The sequence below is a fragment of the Anomaloglossus baeobatrachus genome, chromosome 9, assembly GCF_048569485.1.
Source record: "Anomaloglossus baeobatrachus isolate aAnoBae1 chromosome 9, aAnoBae1.hap1, whole genome shotgun sequence".
Lineage (NCBI taxonomy): Eukaryota > Metazoa > Chordata > Amphibia > Anura > Aromobatidae > Anomaloglossus > Anomaloglossus baeobatrachus.
The window spans coordinates 202,845,723-202,864,978 of NC_134361.1; the positions used below are offsets into that span (position 1 = coordinate 202,845,723).

Consider the following 19,256-nt stretch of genomic DNA (forward strand, 5'->3'; position numbering starts at 1 on the left):
GCCTAGTCACTAATAATAGACCTTGCTCCAGGCATGACCGAGACTGATGTTCCCACGGCGGCTCCAGGGAGGAATAAAGTTAATTTTCTCCCAGTAGCCGACCTATAGAGTTTGGGGACAGGACAAGCACATGACAAACACTCCAGCCTGATCACTAATAATGGCCTTTTTCATGGCATGACTAAGACTGATGTTCCCACAGCATAAGAAAAAAATAAATCTACTGACTGACAGCAAGCAGAGGTCTTGTAGACCGTGATGGATTCTTCCAGAGACTATATTGTATGGAGCTTGTTATTCCGAGTATAATATTCGCTCTTCTAAACTGACATCACACTGTAGGCACGATAAGATGGCGCACGCTGCCAAGTGTTTGCAGTGGATATGAAGACGCGGCTTTAAGCTCACGGCAAACATTTGCTTTGGACTTTTCTCAGAACTTGTCCTCCGGAGGATTTTCTTAATTTATTAGGTTTTATTCTGCATATGCTCTGAGGCGCTGCGCTGCCAACAGTTCCCGATACCGGTAGGCACCCTATTTGCCGGCCCACTTGGTTTACCAGAACGTCCATCCTGACATCCAGTCTGTGTTGTACATCACCACTGCTGTTGTCAGTGTGATCTGGTGAGTCCGGGTAACTCATTTCCGATAATTAGGACCCCCACGATCATCTTAGAATTGTGCCTTTTGTCCCCTCAGTGTAAGGGGTTTTCCACTACGATATTGGTGGCGGCTCCTTAGGGTAGGTCATTAGAAACGAGAGCAGATCTGCAGTACCTGGCAATGGCCACAGTGTGATGGGGCAGTGCTGTTCCACTTCTTTACACATGACTGCTGCCAGAGATGCGAACAGCTGATGGGAGGGGGTGCCGGGTTCCGGACCACTAACAATTTTTTATTTTGATGACCTATCCTAAGGAACAATATCGTAGTAGCAGAAAACCCCTACATCAAAATCATGAGTGGTGGCGGCAGTCTCCTGCTGGCGGCGCTGTCGTTGTCCTTCTCGTCCTCTTTGCCCTCCTCCTTGCACCAATCTTGTCGTCCTCCGCGCACCGGTCTTGTCATCGTCGTCCTCACACCGCCGTCCTCGTTCTTTGCTTCCCCCTCCTCACGCCGGTGTTGTCCTTCTCTTGGCGCCGGTGTCGTCGTCCCCCTCCTTCTCTTGGCGCTGGTGTCGTCGTCCCTCTCCTTCTCTTGGCGCCGGTGTCGTCGTCCCTCTCCTTCTTCTCTTGGCGCCGGTGTCGTCGTCCCTCTCCTTCTTCTCTTGGCGCCGGTGTCGTCGTCCCTCTCCTCCTTCTCTTGGTGCCGGTGTCGTCATCCCTCTCCTTCTCTCGGCGCATGTCGTCCTCATCCCTGTTCTCTCGGCGCCGGTGTCGTCGTCATCGCTCTCCTTCTCTCAGCGCCGGTGTCGTCGTCATCGCTCTCCTTCTCTCAGCGCCGGTGTCGTCGTCATCGCTCTCCTTCTCTCGGCGCCGGTGTCGTCGTCATCGCTCTCCTTCTCTCAGCGCCGGTGTCGTCGTCATCGCTCTCTTTCTCTCGGCGCCGGTGTCGTCGTCATCGCTCTCCTCTCAGCGCCGGTGTCGTCGTCATCGCTCTCCTTCTCTCAGCGCCGGTGTCGTCGTCATCGCTCTCCTTCTCTCAGCGCCGGTGTCGTCGTCATCGCTCTCCTTCTCTCGGCGCCGGTGTCGTCGTCATCGCTCTCCTCCTCTCGGCGCCGGTGTCGTCGTCCCTCTCCTTCTGTTGACACCGGTGTCGTCATTCCCCCCCCTACTACTCTCAGCGCCGGTGTTATTGCCCCCCTCCTTCTCTCGGCGCCGGTGTCGTCGTGGTCCCTCTTCTTCTCATGGTGTCGTGGTCCCCCTCCCGCCCTGTGCGCCAGTGTTGTCGTCCTCCTCCTTCTCTCGACACTGGTGTTGTCGTCGTCCCCCTCCTTCTCACGGCACTGGTGTCGTTGTCCCACTCTTCCTCTTTGCACCAATGCCGCCGTCCCCATCCTTTTTGCGGCGATGTCGTCGTCCTCTTGGACACTGGCAGGGTGTGTATTGGCTTCATTGGAACATATTTCTTCCTTTAGAATTTAGTTTTTCTGCAGATTACGCTAAATAATATTTGGTAATAATGTGCTGTGTATGGCTATAAAAGCAGAAGTGGAGACTTTCATAACTGTTGAAGGAGAATCTTATCTGTAGGATGACCCCTCTTCAGCCTAATATATGGGCATCCAAGTCATAGGAAGCTGAATAAAATGATTCCTTCATATCTGCGATCTGATGTCTATTCCAAAGAAATCCATCTTTTCCATATATAGATAGAGAGAGAGAGAGAGGTGGAGGTAGGTAGGTAGGTAGGGAGGTATGGGCAGGTAGGTAGGGGTGGGTAGGTAGGTAGGGGTGTGTAGGTAGGTAGGGGCGTGTAGGTAGGGGTAGGTAGGTATTGGCATGTAGGTAGGAATAGGCAGGTAGGTTAGGTAGGGGTAGGTAGGTATGGGCAGGTAGGTAGGGGTAGGTAGGGGCGGGTAGATAGGAAGGGGTAGGTAGGTAGAGGTAGGTAGGTATGGGCAGGTAGGTAGGTAGGGGTAGGAAGAGGGGTAGGTAGGGGCAGGTAGGTAGGGTTAGGTAGAGATATATAGATTATATACATACATACACATTTTATATAATATAATATATATATGTATATAATATATATATATATGTATAAATGTATATATAATCTACAGTATAGATATACAGTATAGAGATATAGATGTATATATTTATATCTATAAAGGCGCTGTTGAGATCTCTGATACGGACGTAGATCTCCCTAAGAATCTGCTCCACAGTTTATTATAATGAAAGGCGGTGTTACCAGTGTGAGACGTAGAATTATTTTAACAGGGCGCTGTTCAGCAAACTGCGGACCATAAAGGTGTTTGTAACCTGTAATTGCAAATGGTGCTGTTCAACACTACCTGAGGTCCAGGGGTCTGGGTTGCCCGACGTCCAGGGGGTCTGGGTTCCCCGACGTCCAGGGGGTCTGGGTTCCCCGACGTCCAGGGGGTCTGGGTTCCCCAACGGTCCAGGGGGTCTGGGTTCCCCGGGGGTCCGGGTTCCCCGACGGTCCCGGGGGTCCGGGTTCCCCGGGGCCCCGTTGGTCTGGTTCCCCCGGTGGTCCAGGGGCTCTGGTTTCCCCGGGGCCCCGGGTCATTGCTAAAGGTCTCAAAAATAGTATTATGTATTCTATAGCCAGGAGATCTCAAGTGGTCACCGAATTATCTGCTTCTTAAGTTTTGATTTATCCGGTTTTAGTGTAAATATATCACCACCGCGCAGCAGAAATGGTAAATTTTGGTCCCGTGACCGGAATCTTTCTTGTAGTCCTGGCATTATGGAGGGGGGTCTTCTGGCCCTTTCCTTCTGGATCATCAGATTGGTTACGATCCACCTGATTGTCTTTGTCAATGTGTGTGACCGGGTTGGGCTTTAATATCATTTCGAGGTGACGCTTTGTGACTGATCTACATGGGGAAGTGCAGTAACACAATGCGGCATTGTTCCAGCACAATGCTTGGAAGAGTTGTCTCATCGTGACGGCCGGAGACACGTCCACGTGCCGGCAGCCGAGTGTCACGTTGTGCTTCTCTCGGATGCGATGAGTAGAGGCCCGGAGCGGCTGTGACACTTCCCCGCACATCAGCCCGCGCCGGATCTGTGCCCTCACCACTGTGATACCCGCCACTTCCTTGGAGCCATTCTTGAAGACGCTTGTTTATATCAGGACAGCCCCTCGTAAAAATGCCCTATTGGGTAAGATGATTAAACTGAGGGAGTGCCCTTTAAACATCACTCTACGCAGGACCCACCGGCATCCATTGAAAGCGATGGCCGCCCACTGATTTCAGTGGGAGTTGTGTAATTTTTCCTTTGGGATTAAGCTGGTTTATTGCAGGGGTTTCACGGCAAGACTATATTCAGGGTCTTGTGATCGGAGAAGATGTTCAGAGCCGGGACCCTCATAGTGCAATTGCATTGCTGACCCCCTGTGCTTTACGTCTGGGCGACCATCACTGCCAGCAGACATATTTGCCACAAAACCAGATAGGACTAAGTTCAGCCACGTTTTGGGGCGTAGTGGTCACTGCTGGGTGCTGCAGAACAGATCCTATTCATTGATATGTGTATAATGGAGAACCCCTCTAAATATGACAGTCATGTGGTTTCTGGCCATAGAAGGTCACAACGTTTGGCTGTGCAGAATGCTCTCTGACCTTCTATTGTTCCTGCTGTCAGTATTCATTGGTATAGGTAGCTTTCCTGCTGGATTCATCTTTCCTCCTTTTTGACCCAGCAGGAACTCGCCTTCCACAAAGCTGCTGATCATCAGTATTCTCTTGGTGCGTAAATACCCCTTTTTTTCCTTCCTGGACTGGTGCTGGTGATATTTTCAGTTCATTCAAGCCTTGGTTGCAAGCAGGTGGCTTGTACTCCTCTGTGGTGTCATTGTTGAAAACTTTGCTGAACTTCTACCTGTGTCATCTGTGGATAAGTAGTCCATGCTTTTCCCCCCCGTGTGTCCTCCTTGTGTCTTCTTTAGTGTTTAGAGGGGTTGACGAAGAGCTCATCCTATCCGTACTCTATTTAGGGCCGAGCTCTAGGGTCATCCTAGAGTCAGGTATCCGGCTCAGTGCATAGGTTCGGAACCTATCTAGGGTGGTGAAGGACCCCAGGGACCAGCAGTATTTTTGATCAGGGGTCACCGACTTCCTCTTCCCTAAACACAGGGTTTCCCTTCGCTTTCGCCATTCGCTTGGTACTTCCCCCGTACCTAGCGTGGCAATATCCCACCTATAAGCAAGCAATAAGGCCCTATACACCGTGAACAGAGAGAAGGCATAATCTAGTGTATTATTATGTGGGGAGCCCTCTGTGAGACCCCCCTTCTCTACTAGCCAGGGCCCATGGCTAAGCCCAGGAAAGTGCTCAGAGATTGCCAGATGGTTCGCTAGTTGTCGCGAGACCATATAGAATACCAAAATCCTACTACCGTAGGGCTTGTTTTCGGGGGAATTGCCGCTTGTTTTCTGGATTGAGTGGGGCTTGTTTTCTGGGGGGGGGGAGTGGGGCTTGTTTTCTCGGTTGAGTGTGGCTTGTTTTCTGGGGGGAGTGTGGCTTGTTTTCTGGGGGGAGTGTGGCTTGTTTTCTGGGGGGAGTGTGGCTTGTTTTCTGGGGGGAGTGTGGCTTGTTTTCTGGGGGCAGTGTGGCTTGTTTTCTGGGGGCAGTGTGGCTTGTTTTCTGGGTTGAGTGTGGCTTGTTTTCTGGGTTGAGTGTGGCTTGTTTTCTGGGTTGAGTGTGGCTTGTTTTCTGGGTTGAGTGTGGCTTGTTTTCTGGGTTGAGTGTGGCTTGTTTTCTGGGTTGAGTGTGGCTTGTTTTCTGGGTTGAGTGTGGCTTGTTTTCTGGGTTGAGTGTGGCTTGTTTTCTGGGTTGAGTGTGGCTTGTTTTCTGGGTTGAGTGTGGCTTGTTTTCTGGGTTGAGTGTGGCTTGTTTTCTGGGTTGAGTGTGGCTTGTTTTCTGGGTTGAGTGTGGCTTGTTTTCTGGGTTGAGTGTGGCTTGTTTTCTGGGTTGAGTGTGGCTTGTTTTCTGGGTTGAGTGTGGCTTGTTTTCTGGGGGGAGTGGGGCTTGTTTTCTGGGGGGAGTGGGGCTTGTTTTCTGGGGGGAGTGTGGCTTGTTTTCTGGGTTGAGTGTGGCTTGTTTTCTGGGGGGAGTGGGGCTTGTTTTCTGGGGGGAGTGGGGCTTGTTTTCTGGGGGGAGTGGGGCTTGTTTTCTGGGTTGAGTGTGGCTTGTTTTCTGGGGGGAGTGGGGCTTGTTTTCTGGGGGGAGTGGGGCTTGTTTTCTGGGGGGAGTGCGGCTTGCTTTCTGGCGGGAGCGCGGCTTGCTTTTTGGCTGGGGCTTGTTTTTCAGGGTTGCTCCTTATTTCGGGGGTAAACCTTAAAATATCTAAATATATGTCCTTGTATATAACAAAAATCCCAAATAAGAGTATATGTAGGAAAAACGTAATCAAAACCGTGTCATGGAAAAAAGATGTCACCAATGCACCATAACTGCTCTAAACTAGTCACGAAAACTTGAGGAACCCAATAGTATAGTATAAAGGATTGCGTAAGGATGACTTTGCCCCTATTAGACCCCTATAATCTGGCGCACGTTCCATCGGTCTGCAATGGTTAGCGTTGCTGGGCCCCGCGCTCCTGCCTGGAGCCAGGGGACTGACCCGCACGGCTGTGTTTTGCATGCTATATTTTGGGCAGGTGCACACCCCACCCCCTGCTCAGACAGTGCAGCTTTCACTAGGAGATGCAGGTCTCAGCTGGTGGCAGTGTGACAGCCAGCAGGAAGGGAACACATAGTGGGGTAGGGCTGGAGAACAGGAAGAACGGGCAGAGCACACGGCACTCACACGCTCACATGGAGACACTATGGTGGGGATCCACAACTTTCTCAGTAGCTGTCAATGTAGCTGTTATTTCCTATGGCTCCTGCTGCGCCGCCTGTCTGCACGGTAGGTTGTATTCCTGACCTGTATACCTCTGTCTGTCTGACCTTCCCATAACTTCCTACGCTGGATCATTTTGTTTCCATACCTCCCATTACGACTGAAACCTTTCTTGTCCTCCCCGAACTCCTCTGTGAGTCTTTGCATTTTCTCTTTGTAGTTAGAATTTTTCCCTTATCCCTCAGAAGGTCGTAGACCTAATGACTTATCGCCTGTATTATCAAATACATTGTGCCTGAAGTCCCCATAATCTTCTGAATCCCCCCCATCTTGTTGGTTGACGCCCATCTCTTCACCCAATTTCATCTCTGTAGAAACATTTCTTGGATCTGGCAGGAAATATTCATTAGCAATGTAATTTGATTTCTTACTAAATCCTATATTTTCAAACTGGAGGGACCGCGATGGGGGCGTGATTCACCCCTAGGTTTGCTAATTTTCCAAGCACAATTTTGAGTCACCATATATAGTTACTCCTCTTGAGTTTTAATGTCCTTAGTGTTTGTATACTTATTTGCTAGGTATTTTATTACCTAATACTTCCCGGGCCAGGATATATCCTTGACTTAAGGGGTAATTACTCAAAACTGACATCTAGTTGGTCAAATACAGTTGCAGCCAAATAATGAGCAACTAGTGCAGATTCTACATTCTGGAGAGGGCGCTTATGACTAGATCTCCAAAACCTGCACCCCCCTCACTGCTACTTTAACATTCTAGTCTTGATCATTACCCTACGCCTTTGCTTTCTGTTATCTGCCCGCTTCCATTTATTCATGGAGGATTTGACTTTAGCACCAGTTGTCCAGTAGGTGTCCTCGTGACTTTAGAGGCCGATTCAGACATGTGCAATGACGAGAAGACTAACAAGACCCATAATTAGAAACTGCTTGAGGCTCCTCAAGTAATACAGGATGTCCTGAGAAAGCAAGCAAGGAGTCTCGATAGTGACAATGTGCAAAGGGTGAAGTTTTAGGGTTCACACGATTTTCGAACAAGTGAATGGAATCCTATTGGTGCATTGTAGGGGGAATTGTTGGGGGTCTTGGCACGCCCCTATTTTTAATACCCTTTATTCTGATGTTGAGGGTCCAGCTGTGGTTTCATTATCGAAGATGGGGACCAGGCACCCCCATTCTCTTTATTTGCCCCCATTGGGGTTTTTTTTGCTGATGATTCCTTTTGGAGCAGTTCGCACCATTTTGGATTCAGTATTCTGTAGTTTTGCATTTTTTTTTTTTTTTTGCTTTTTTCTTTTTTTTGGCTTTTTTGTCACTGTGGTTAAATTCTCAGCATGGAGGGGTACAAATACAATAAGGAAAAGCAAAGGAGACCAGATTTAAGGATTAGCGCATATCAAATAGGCCAAAGGGAAAAAAGGCAATGTGGGAAAGGGGGTGGTTCTTCTATTTGCCAGTCATAGTGAATGAAGAACGGTGGCAGGTTATTCCTGTCCTGTGTGTTCAGCCTGCAGAGTGTTATGTAAGTGATGGGGCGGGCGCTGGTGACTTATGCAGGTGTCGCCAAACACAAAACCGTTCCCCTCTATTTGGGGCAGGCTTTCCGGGAAGAAAATCTGCAGGATATTGCAGGACCAGCAAAGTGGATACAATTAAATGAAATCTCTTCGACAAACAATGTAAAAATCTGGGTGAAAACAACAGAAATCTGCTTCAAAATCTGCTGCAGAAAATTGATTTTTTTTTTTTAATTTTATTTTTTTATTTTTTTTTTTTATTGCTCCAGTTGGTTTTATTAAAAAATCTGCAGCAGAAAAAGAAATGCAGTGCTGTGAAATCCACAGAAGGAAAATTAATTTACTGTTTTTTGTTTTTTTTTGCTGTTGTTTGGTTTACTGCAGCAGAATAAAAGAAGTTTGTGCTGTAGAAGGGACATTTAATGTGGTCCTTTTTTTCGCCGCCATTAGTTTTAGTGCAAAATCAGCAGAAGTAATTAATTTTAGTGCATTTTTTTTATTTTGCCGTGGTTAGTTTTACTGCAGCGTAAAAATAAATTTAGTGGATTTTTGTTAAGTTTTTGCTGTTGGTTTTTCTGCAAAATCAGTAGAAATAAAATTCATTTTAGTATTTTTTTTATTTTTTTTGCTGATGTTTGTTTTACTACAACAGAAAATAAAATGTTGTGCTTTTATTTATTCCGTTTTTATTGCAAAATCTGCAGATATAAAATTAATTTTGTGGGTTTTTTTGTCTTATTTTTTTTTTGCTGCTGGTTTTACTGCAGAAATAACATTAATTTAATTATTTTTTGTCTTTTTTGCCGTGGTTAGTTCTACTACAGCAGAAAAGAAAATTTTGTGCTTTTTTTTTGTTTTTATTGCAAAATCTGCAGATATAAAATTATGTGCTTTTTTTAATTTTTTTATTTTGCTGCTGGTTTTACTGCAGAATTAATATTAATTATTTTTTTTCTTTTTTTGCCGTGGTTAGTTCTACTACAGCAGAAAATAAAATTTTGTGCTTTTTTTTTTCTTCTGTTTTTATTGCAAAATCTTTAGATCTAAAATTAATTTTGTGCTTTTTTTTTGCTTATTTTATTTTATTTATTTATTTTGCTGCTGGTTTTACTGCAGAAATAAGATTAATTTAGTGCATTTTTTTCTTGAAAACTTTGTGCTTTTCTTTTTCCTTATGTTTTTATTGCAAAATCTGCAGATATAAAATTAATTTTGTGCTTTTTTTTTTTTTTTTGCTGCTGGTTTTACTGCAGAAATAAGATTAATTTAGTGCATTTTTTTCTTGAAAAATTTGTGCTTTTCTTTTTTCTTCTGTTCTTATTGCTAAATCTGCAGATATAAAATTAGTTTTGGGCTTTATTTATTTTGCTGCTGGTTTTACTGCAGAAATAAGATTTAGTGCATTTTTTTCGCCGAAAATTTTGTGCTTTTTTTATTCTATAAAATGTTGGGTTTTTTTATTTTTGTTTTCTTGCTGGTTTTACTGCAGAAATAAGATTAATTTAGTGCATTTTTTGTTTTTTTGCCGTGGTTAGTTATACTACAGCAGAAAAGAAAATGTTGTGCTTTTTTTTTTCTTCCGTAAAATTTTGTGCTTTTTTTATTTTTTATTTTTTTTGTCTTGCTGGTTTTACTGCAGAAATAAGATTACTTTTAGTGCATTTTCTTTTTTGCCGTGGTTAGTTCTACTACAGCAGAAAAGAAAATGTTGTGCTTTTTTTTTTTTTTTCTTTTTTTTTTTTAAACTGCTGGTTTTACTGCAGAAGTAAAGTCAAATTTTCAGGGTTTTTTTTGCTGCGAAATCAGTAGCAGAAAAAGAAGCAATCTATTCGCTGTTGTTTTTTTTTTTTTTTAATGCAAAATAAAAAATCTGTAGCACCCCAGTCCCACGTGGATGAACCCTCATCATCCTATGATTTATGATGGCCGGGTGCCCTTATTGTATGACAATAGCACACGGATAGCGGCTCCTTAGTGGTTGCCCCTTTCCGCGGGGACATTGAGGGAAGAACGTCTGTTTTCCAGGAATTCTGTAAACCCACGATCACCCCCGTACGCCGCTTGTAACCATATCCTTATATCACGTAATTGCAATCTATGGCATTTCCTATTATAGATGTATGCCCCGGGGGGGGGGGGGGGGGGTGTCTGATCGCTGCACAAATCCCATCCAACCCCTTACGTCATGTTCGAGTATGAGCATGGTGGGACCCTGGGTATATATATATTACATTATTATTAATATAAATATATATATATATGTATATTTTATATATATATATATATATATATATATATATATATATATATATATATATATATATATATATATATATATATAAAATATACATATATATATATATATATAATGTGTGTTCACATATATAATTAGTGGGTCCCATCTTTCCGTCGTCATGGCAACAAGTACTCCGAATCCATCATGTCTATTTTTTTTCTTCACTCCTCCTATTATAACCATGGCAACCCCATTCATCCCCATGGCAACTGCATCCTCGACTGCCGAAAAGATGCCGCCCTCCCTCTCTGTGGGTGCACATTAGGGCTGCGGAGTGCGGGGGATCCGGTTTATTACCATTGTCACTTCTGTATACTTATACCACCCCCCCAACCTCCCATTCACAGAGCGTTACACCCGGCGCGGTGATCCCCTGTGCAATACCCCCCGGGGGGCTTTCACGTGAAATGTCACACGCCTGGGAAGTTAATACGTCTCCTCGTAGGGGGGGCGGTCAGGGCATTGGGCGGGGAGGAGGGAGGAATGGGGCCCCTTGGAGCAAGTTAATAGTGTGCAAAGTTCTGCGTTGAGGACCAGTAACTCCTGTCCCAATACGATCGTCCGTACGCCGCCTGTCATAACTCGTGCACCCGCCAGGGATTTTGCACCATTTGTATAACATGTGTGGTTGCTTCCTGTCCTATTCCCGGTGCCCGCTGCCCCCCTTCTCGGGGCCGTCATGGACTGCTCCACCCCCCTTTTGGCTGCTGTCACTGTTGTGTGCAGCTAAGAGGCGGCAGTGCCGCTGATCTGCGAGAAGGGGAACATCTGCACACCGGACAGCGGCCCCGGAGGAGAGAAGTAGTCATCTGCGCCACTCCTTATTGATACACCAAGCAGCATGTGGTGCCTACACTGCTCATCCGACCGGACACCCCGGATCCTGCAGCGCGGTCTCTGGTAGGGATACTGTGTGTGTGTGTGTGTGTGTATTCTCTCTGCGGTCTCTGGTAGGGATACAGGCTTTGTGTGTATATTCTCTCCACCGTATATGTATCTGTGCAGCAGAGCTTTGTGCCGCCTCCTGATAAGTTCTTGAAGTTGTGACGGATGACCAACTGAGCTCTGCTTCATCTGTAAATGCACGTACTCCCCACTGGAGTACCACATGTGCCATTCCACTACCCACTAGGACAGATACATACTATGATCCTCACTCGAGTACCACTTGTGCCATTCCACTACCCACCAGGACACATATATATTTTTTATATCCACTGGAGTACCACTTGTGCCATTCCACTACCCACCAGGACACATACATACTTTTATCCTCACTGGAGTACCACTTGTGCCATTCCACTACCCACCAGGACACATATACAGCCTTTTATCCCCACTGGAGTACCACTTGTGCCACTCCACTACCCACCAGGACACATATACAGCCTTTTATCCCCACTGGAGTACCACTTGTGCCACTCCACTACCCACCAGGACACATATACAGCCTTTTATCCCCACTGGAGTACCACTTGTGCCACTCCACTACCCACCAGGACACATATACAGCCTTTTATCCCCACTGGAGTACCACTTGTGCCACTCCACTACCCACCAGGACACATACATACTTTTTTATCCCCACTGGAGTACCACTTGTGCCATTCCACTACCCACCAAGACACATACATACTTTGATCCCCACTGGAGTACCAGTTGTGCCACTCAACTACCTACCAGGACACATGCGTACTTTTATCCCCACTGAAGTACCACTTGTGCCATTCCATTACCCACCAGGACACATATACATCCTTTTATCTCCACTGGAGTACCACTTGTGCCATTCCACTACCCACCAGGACACATATACAGCCTTATATCCCCACTGGAGTACCACTTGTGCCATTCCACTACCCACCAGGACACACATACAGCCTTATATCCCCACTGGAGTACCACTTGTGCCATTCCACTACCCACCAGGACACATACGTACTTTTATCTCGCACCGTACGATCGCAGGGGAAGAGTTAACATTTCTCGCTGCCTATTACTAATGTAGGAGCCTTCAGGGTCCACTTAAAAAAAAAGAGGAAAAACACACAAATTAAGTAGAGGAACGTTCTCCCCGTCCTTGGAGACCCTTATTGCCTTTCTTTCCTTTTGAAAATTGCTAACTTAAATAGTGTAATGGAACGGGGGCCTCTTTAATAAGTCAGATAATTCGATTTAGGGTATTTGCAGGCGCCGCGTACAATACGATGCCACCCGTGCCAATCCAGCGCGGCTCTGTTTTGGCACTGGAATGGTTTGCCCGACTGTTGGCATCTGCTTGTGTTTTTGTCCTTTGCCTGCCTTGTTTGGGCTACAAGAAGCCGGTCCTCTCTGCCCAATATCCTGTCCCGAGCATCATCCCCTCCGCTCTGGCCATCACCCAAGGGATGGCAATTAAATGGTTAACTCCGCGCGACACCACAGTGCGGTCCGATGGCTGGGAATCCGTGTGGTGACCTTGGATAAGTGACTTTGTCCTTTTTCCTGTGTTTCAGCCATCATCATCATCCTCTTTATGTCGTCAGCTCCGCCGGGCGACCGCAGAACTAAAACGGAGTCAGATGTTCTCCGAGAATTCCTGGGAAATGTTTTCCTAAACGTCTCTTAATGTTTCAGCAGAATAGACTTTGTTCTTAACTTATTCCTCCGGAACTAAACTTATTAATTCCTTGAGCGGCTGCAGATGTGAATAATGCAGTCACGTAACATCATATACTGAATAATGGGCCCCACATAGCCCTCCACACAGAATAAGGGCCCCACATAGCCCTCCATACAGAATAATGGTCCCCACATAACCCTCCACACAGAATAATGGACCCCACATAGTCCTCCATACAGAATAATGGGCCCCACATAGCCCTTCATACAGAATAATGGGCCCCACATAGCCCTCCATACAGAATAATGGGCCCCACAGTCCTCCATACAGAATAATGGGCCTCACATAGTCCTCCATACAGAATAATGGGCCCCACATAGTCCTCCACACAGAATAAGGGCCCCACATAGCCCTCCATACAGAATAATGGTCCCCACATAACCCTCCACACAGAATAATGGACCCCACATAGTCCTCCATACAGAATAATGGGCCCCACATAGCCCTCCATACAGAATAATGGGCCCCACGTAGCCCTACATACAGAATAATGGGCCCCACATAGCCCTCCATACAGAATAATGGGCCCCACATAGCCCTCCATACAGAATAATGGACACCACATAGTCCTCCATACAGAATAATGGGCCCCACATAGTCCTCCATACAGAATAATGGGCCCCACATAGCCCTCCATACAGAATAATGGGCCCCACATAGCCCTCCATACAGAATAATGGACACCACATAGCCCTCCATCCAGAATAATGGGCCCCACATAGTCCTCCATACAGAATAATGGACACCACATAGCCCTCCATCCAGAATAATGGGCCCCACATAGTCCTCCATACAGAATAATGGGCCCCACATAGCCCTCCATACAGAATAATAGACACCACATAGTCCTACATACAGAATAATGGACACCACATAGTCCTCCATACAGAATAATGGTCCCCACATAGCCCTCCATACAGAATAATGAATCCCACATAGTCCTCCATACAGAATAATGGATCCCACATAGTCCTCCATACAGAATAATGGGCCCCATATAGTCCTCCATGCAGAATAATGGATCCCACATAGTCCTCCATACAGAATAATGGGCCCCACATAGCCCTCCATACAGAATAATGGGCCCCACATAGCCCTCTGTACAGAATAATGGGCCCCACATAGCCCTCTATACAGAATAATGGATCCCACATAGTCCTCCATACAGAATAATGGATCCCACATAGTCCTCCATACAGAATAATGGGCCCCACATAGCCCTCCATACAGAATAATGGATCCCACATAGTCCTCCATACAGAATAATGGATCCCACATAGTCCTCCATACAGAATAATGGGCCCCACATAGTCCACCATACAGAATAATGGGCCCCACATAGTTCTCCATACAGAATAATGGGCCCCACATAGCCCTCCATACAGAATAATGGACACCACATAGCCCTCCATACAGAATAATGGGCCCCACATAGTTCTCCATACAGAATAATGGGCCCCACATAGTCCTCCATACAGAATAATGGGCCCCACATAGCCCTCCATACAGAATAATGGACACCACATAGCCCTCCATACAAAATAATGGACCCCACATAGCCCTCCATACAGAATAATGGGCCCCACATAGTCCTCCATACAGAATAATGGGCCCCACATAGCCCTCCATACAGAATAATGGGCACCACATAGCCCTCCATACAGAATAATGGGCCCCACATAGCCCTCCATACAGAATAATGGGCACCACATAGCCCTCCATACAGAATAATGGGCCCCACATAGCCCTCCATACAGAATAATGGGCACCACATAGCCCTCCATACAGAATAATGGCCCCCACATAGCCCTCCATACAGAATAATGGCCCCCACATAGCCCTCTATACAGAATAATGGGCCCCACATAGTCCTCCATACAGAATAATGGAAACCACATAGCCCTCCATACAGAATAATGGGCCCCACAAAGTCCTCCATACAGAATAATGGGCCCCACATAGTCCTCCAGACAGAATAATGGGCCCCACATAGCCCTCCATACAGAATAATGGGCCCCACATAGCCCTCCATACAGAATAATGGGCCCCACATAGCCCTCCATACAGAATGTCACTGATGGTGTTGTTGCTGTAGTAGAGCTCTGTTCTCTGTACATTTTGCGCACATGCACTGTAAGCAATATGAACAAGCAGCGCTGCAGTGCAAAGCATGGCAAAATAACAGAACAGCAGTATCCGCGTGGAGGTGGATATTAGCACAGGCCAGACTGTATGTAACTGCTATGGTATGCAGGCGTATCCATAAAAGCAGATACATATATGGTGCCTGGCATGTGAAGGATCCAGCACTGTGCTGTGATATGTTATATTCCGAAACCGTAGCACAGATGGGAAGTTCTAGATGTAGAGCTTCCACCGCTAAGGGCCATCTGTACAGCGCCCATGTGGATTGCTGCATATGCTTAATAAGCAGCACGTTTGGCATGGCTGTATAGGCGCTTACCCCCTGATAAAAATGCTACCTTTTTTGTAGCGATCCGATGTACCAGTCATGAGAAATCTACAAAGCAAGCCATATGCAAATCAGGCAGGAAGTGCACTTAAAGGAAGCTTTCCAAGTGCACTGACACGCCCCCTCAGTCCACTTCCTGTCTGATTTGCATATGCTTTTTTGGTAGATTTCTCGTGACTGGTACATCGGATCTCTATAAGTAAGGTATCACTTTTATCAGGGGACAAGCGCCTATACAGCAGTACTGCTACTTCCATGGGTAAAATCACACTGACAGGTTCCCTTTAATTAGTTATTTTGAGCATTCTATTCATAACCTCAAATTCCTGGAAATACATTTTGATAAATCCTGCCTAAAATAGGAGATGTGATCATTTTAGGTACATATTGCTGCATTTGGAACAGCGGTCTTTGAAGACTTCCTGGAATAAACCGAAAATATACAGATTATTAAGATATTTCCACCCATGGAAGGTACGGAGGTTCCTATACAAGCGTCATTAATCACCCTGTTTCACATGACCAATGTTGATACCCGAGCTTGACAACCTCAGATATATCTGAGATCACCAGTCAGGACATTGTGGTCAGTACTGGCACCATTAATGTTGCACTCAGCCTTTTGCGGTAGAGGGGCCATTGGACCCCCTTGGGTGCCCGAGTTCTGGTGCAACGGCTCCCTCTGCCGTTGTATCCAGCCCCTCGTAGATGGAATCACACATGGGGTATTTCCATATCAGAAAAATCCACTGTGGAAAATTGCACCATGAATTCCAGAAAAATAGTTTGTGGATGTGTTTTCCGGTATATGCACGTGGAATTAATCACCCATGGAAAAAACATGCAAAATTGCTGCGAAATGTAAATTTGCAGCTTCAGTCAATTTCCCCTGCAGATTTTCTCCATAACATGTGGATACAATTTTGTAAAATCTCATCCACAATGATGGCACTGTTGGTGGAAAAAAGACCTCATTTATCTGCTCCGTGAGCACACACCCGAATTACGTTGCCAAAAAAAATGTCAAAACAGTAATTCAGTAGCAAAGCTTTAAAGCGTGCGGGCTTTCAGTGTTGCGGGCTTTCAGTGTTGCGGGCTTTCAGTGTTGCGGGCTTTCAGTGTTGCGGGCTTTCAGTGTTGCGGGCTTTCAGTGTTGCGGGCTTTCAGTGTTGCGGGCTTTCAGTGCAGCGCCGGCTTTCAGTGCAGCGCCGGCTCCGGCTTTCAGTGCAGCGCCGGCTTTCAGCATGCCGGCTGTCAGTGCAGACTTTCTTTACTTCTCTGTCCATACTGAAAAAGACTCTTTTGTGGAGCGACTGTGTTTGGGAATGGCCACAAGTGGCCGAAACGTCACACAACAAATATATTTTTATTCTGTTGCCATACGAAATAAAACTCACCTAATTTTGCAAAGCAATACTTTTTTGTCTTATGGATTTTTCTAAAAAAAAAGTGTGAAGTGTTTTTTCTAGTATATGGTTTCCGGACCACGGTCCCCTCACTGGCACCTTTTAAAAACTAGCTGAGTGTATACCAAAAATCTATACCCATTTTTGGCTTTCAGTGTGCCGGCTTTCAGTGTGCCGGCTTTCAGTGTGCCGGCTTTCAGTGTGCCGGCTTTCAGTGTGCCGGCTTTCAGTGTGCCGGCTTTCAGTGTGCCGGCTTTCAGTGTGCCGGCTTTCAGTGTGCCGGCTTTCAGTGTGCCGGCTTTCAGTGTGCCGGCTTTCAGTGTGCCGGCTTTCAGTGTGCCGGCTTTCAGTGTGCCGGCTTTCAGTGTGCCGGCTTTCAGTGTGCCGGCTTTCAGTGTGCCGGCTTTCAGTGTGCCGGCTTTCAGTGTGCCGGCTTTCAGTGTGCCGGCTTTCAGTGTGCCGGCTTTCAGTGTGCCGGCTTTCAGTGTGCCGGCTTTCAGTGTGCCGGCTTTCAGTGTGCCGGCTTTCAGTGTGCCGGCTTTCAGTGTGCCGGCTTTCAGTGTGCCGGCTTTCAGTGTGCCGGCTTTGTGTGCCGGCTTTGTGTGCCGGCTTTGTGTGCCGGCTTTGTGTGCCGGCTTTCAGTGTGCCGGCTTTCAGTGTGCCGACTTTCAATACTGCGCAGGCTTTGAGCTCAGGCTTTCGGCGCTGCGCAGGCTTTGAGCTCAGGCTTTCGGCGCTGCGCAGGCTTTGAGCTCAGGCTTTCGGCGCTGCGCAGGCTTTGAGCTCAGGCTTTCGGCGCTGCGCAGGCTTTGAGCTCAGGCTTTCGGCGCTGCGCAGGCTTTGAGCTCAGGCTTTCGGCGCTGCGCAGGCTTTGAGCTCAGGCTTTCGGCGCTGCGCAGGCTTTGAGCTCAGGCTTTCGGCGCTGCGCAGGCTTTGAGCTCAGGCTTTCGGCGCTGCGCAGGCTTTCAGCGCAGATTTTTACGTTGTATATAAATCTAAGCACAATGAATAATCATTCAAACATTTCAATTCCGTGACGTCGACCCTGAAATTGGAAGGCAAATGTATCACTCGAAATGACCACATGATAGTCCTGTGGGGAAATAGACGCAAACTGCTGATTGGAACTGCATTTATCGCGCCCACGCTGCACAGCTGCGGAGCCAACCGCTGTGCCAGTGCTCCTGTTGAGGTGCCGATCTCAAACCTTAAGGAACATTAGTCACACATCAGTCTTATCGTACATTCTGGGAGGGCAGCGCAACATATGGCAGTATCAATGTCCTAAAATTAATGGAGGGTGGACTACAGGGATGGCATGGGTGCACTGGCACCTTTAAATTTGCTGTGATCCCTGACAATAAGGCACCTCGTCCTCCGACCACATCCTCGTCATCCGCTTTGTGCTCCGCAGTCCATTGAGAACGCTTTATTTCTGGGCAGCAGCGGGCGATTATTTCTTTTCTGTCGTGCACGGGGGTTGATGTATAGGGTGGATCTGCTGGAACCTTTTGCCAGTCAGCTCTCCTCGCGGTCCTGCCTACTTTCTGAAAATACGGAGGCTATAAATACCTCCCCACCTCCTTGAGTTTCATTGGAGGCTTCCAGGCTCCTACGCACACAGAGAACGATGGAAGACAGATTTCAAGGAGGGCGATTCAGCTTCTTTAAAAGAGGGATAAAAGGACGCGATCTAAGAATTTACCTTCTGCCGCAGGTGGCACCGGCACAAAATTCTGAATGGTCTAAAATTAGAAGCCATTTTCTTACTACCCACCAACTCTGCCCGGTAGATGCTAGCGAGATGGGATGTGGGATCTCCTAAAATGTCCATTTTTGGGCAGTAGTCAATTATCAAGTTTTGGGTTTTATGAGATTGACGATTATTACTAATGCAAATAAAAGAACCGGAAGGGTTCAGATGTTTCAGAAAGTACCTGTACTCCCTTTTTATTTTAGGGCATTGGTGGGAGTCTTGTCACTAGTTGTCACGCTAGGGACTGGGAAGTATCAAGGGAAGGGAAACCCTGTGTCTAGGGAAATGGAAGATGGTGACCCCTGACCTAACCTACTGATGGTCCCTGGGGTCTGTCACCACCCTAGATAGGTTCCACACCTATGCGCCGAGCAGGATACCTGACCCTAGATATCCCTAGTTCTGGTCCCTGGGGTCCCTCATCACCCTAGATAGGTTCCACACCTATGCGTCGAGCCGGATACCTGACCCTAGATATCCCTAGTGCTGGGCCCTGAGGTCCTTCACCACCCTAGATAGGTTCCTCACCTATGCGCCGAGCAGGATACCTAACCCTAGGTATTCCTAGTGCTGGGCCACGGCTTCCCTCACCTCCCGAGATAGATTTTGTACGTAATCGCGAAGCAGGATACCAGACCCTATGTATCT

At 47.0% G+C, this 19,256-nt stretch overlaps 1 protein-coding gene across 6 annotated transcripts in view; it reads left to right on the plus strand.

Annotated features, from left to right (window-relative positions):
• IQSEC2 (IQ motif and Sec7 domain ArfGEF 2) overlaps positions 1-19,256 on the plus strand; it is a 210,267-nt gene that overhangs the window by 129,051 nt on the left and 61,960 nt on the right. Inside the window, exon 1 of one of the 6 annotated variants that reach the window (XM_075324271.1) lies at positions 6,372-6,544. The exons of 4 other annotated variants lie outside the window; for them this stretch is intronic. In XM_075324271.1, coding sequence (XP_075180386.1) covers positions 6,462-6,544 — 83 coding nt within the window. In that variant the 5' untranslated portion in view covers positions 6,372-6,461. Of the gene's footprint in view, positions 1-6,371; positions 6,545-11,037; positions 11,212-19,256 lie in introns of those variants that run through there. One more of the 6 variants, XM_075324272.1, reaches the window with a different exon arrangement.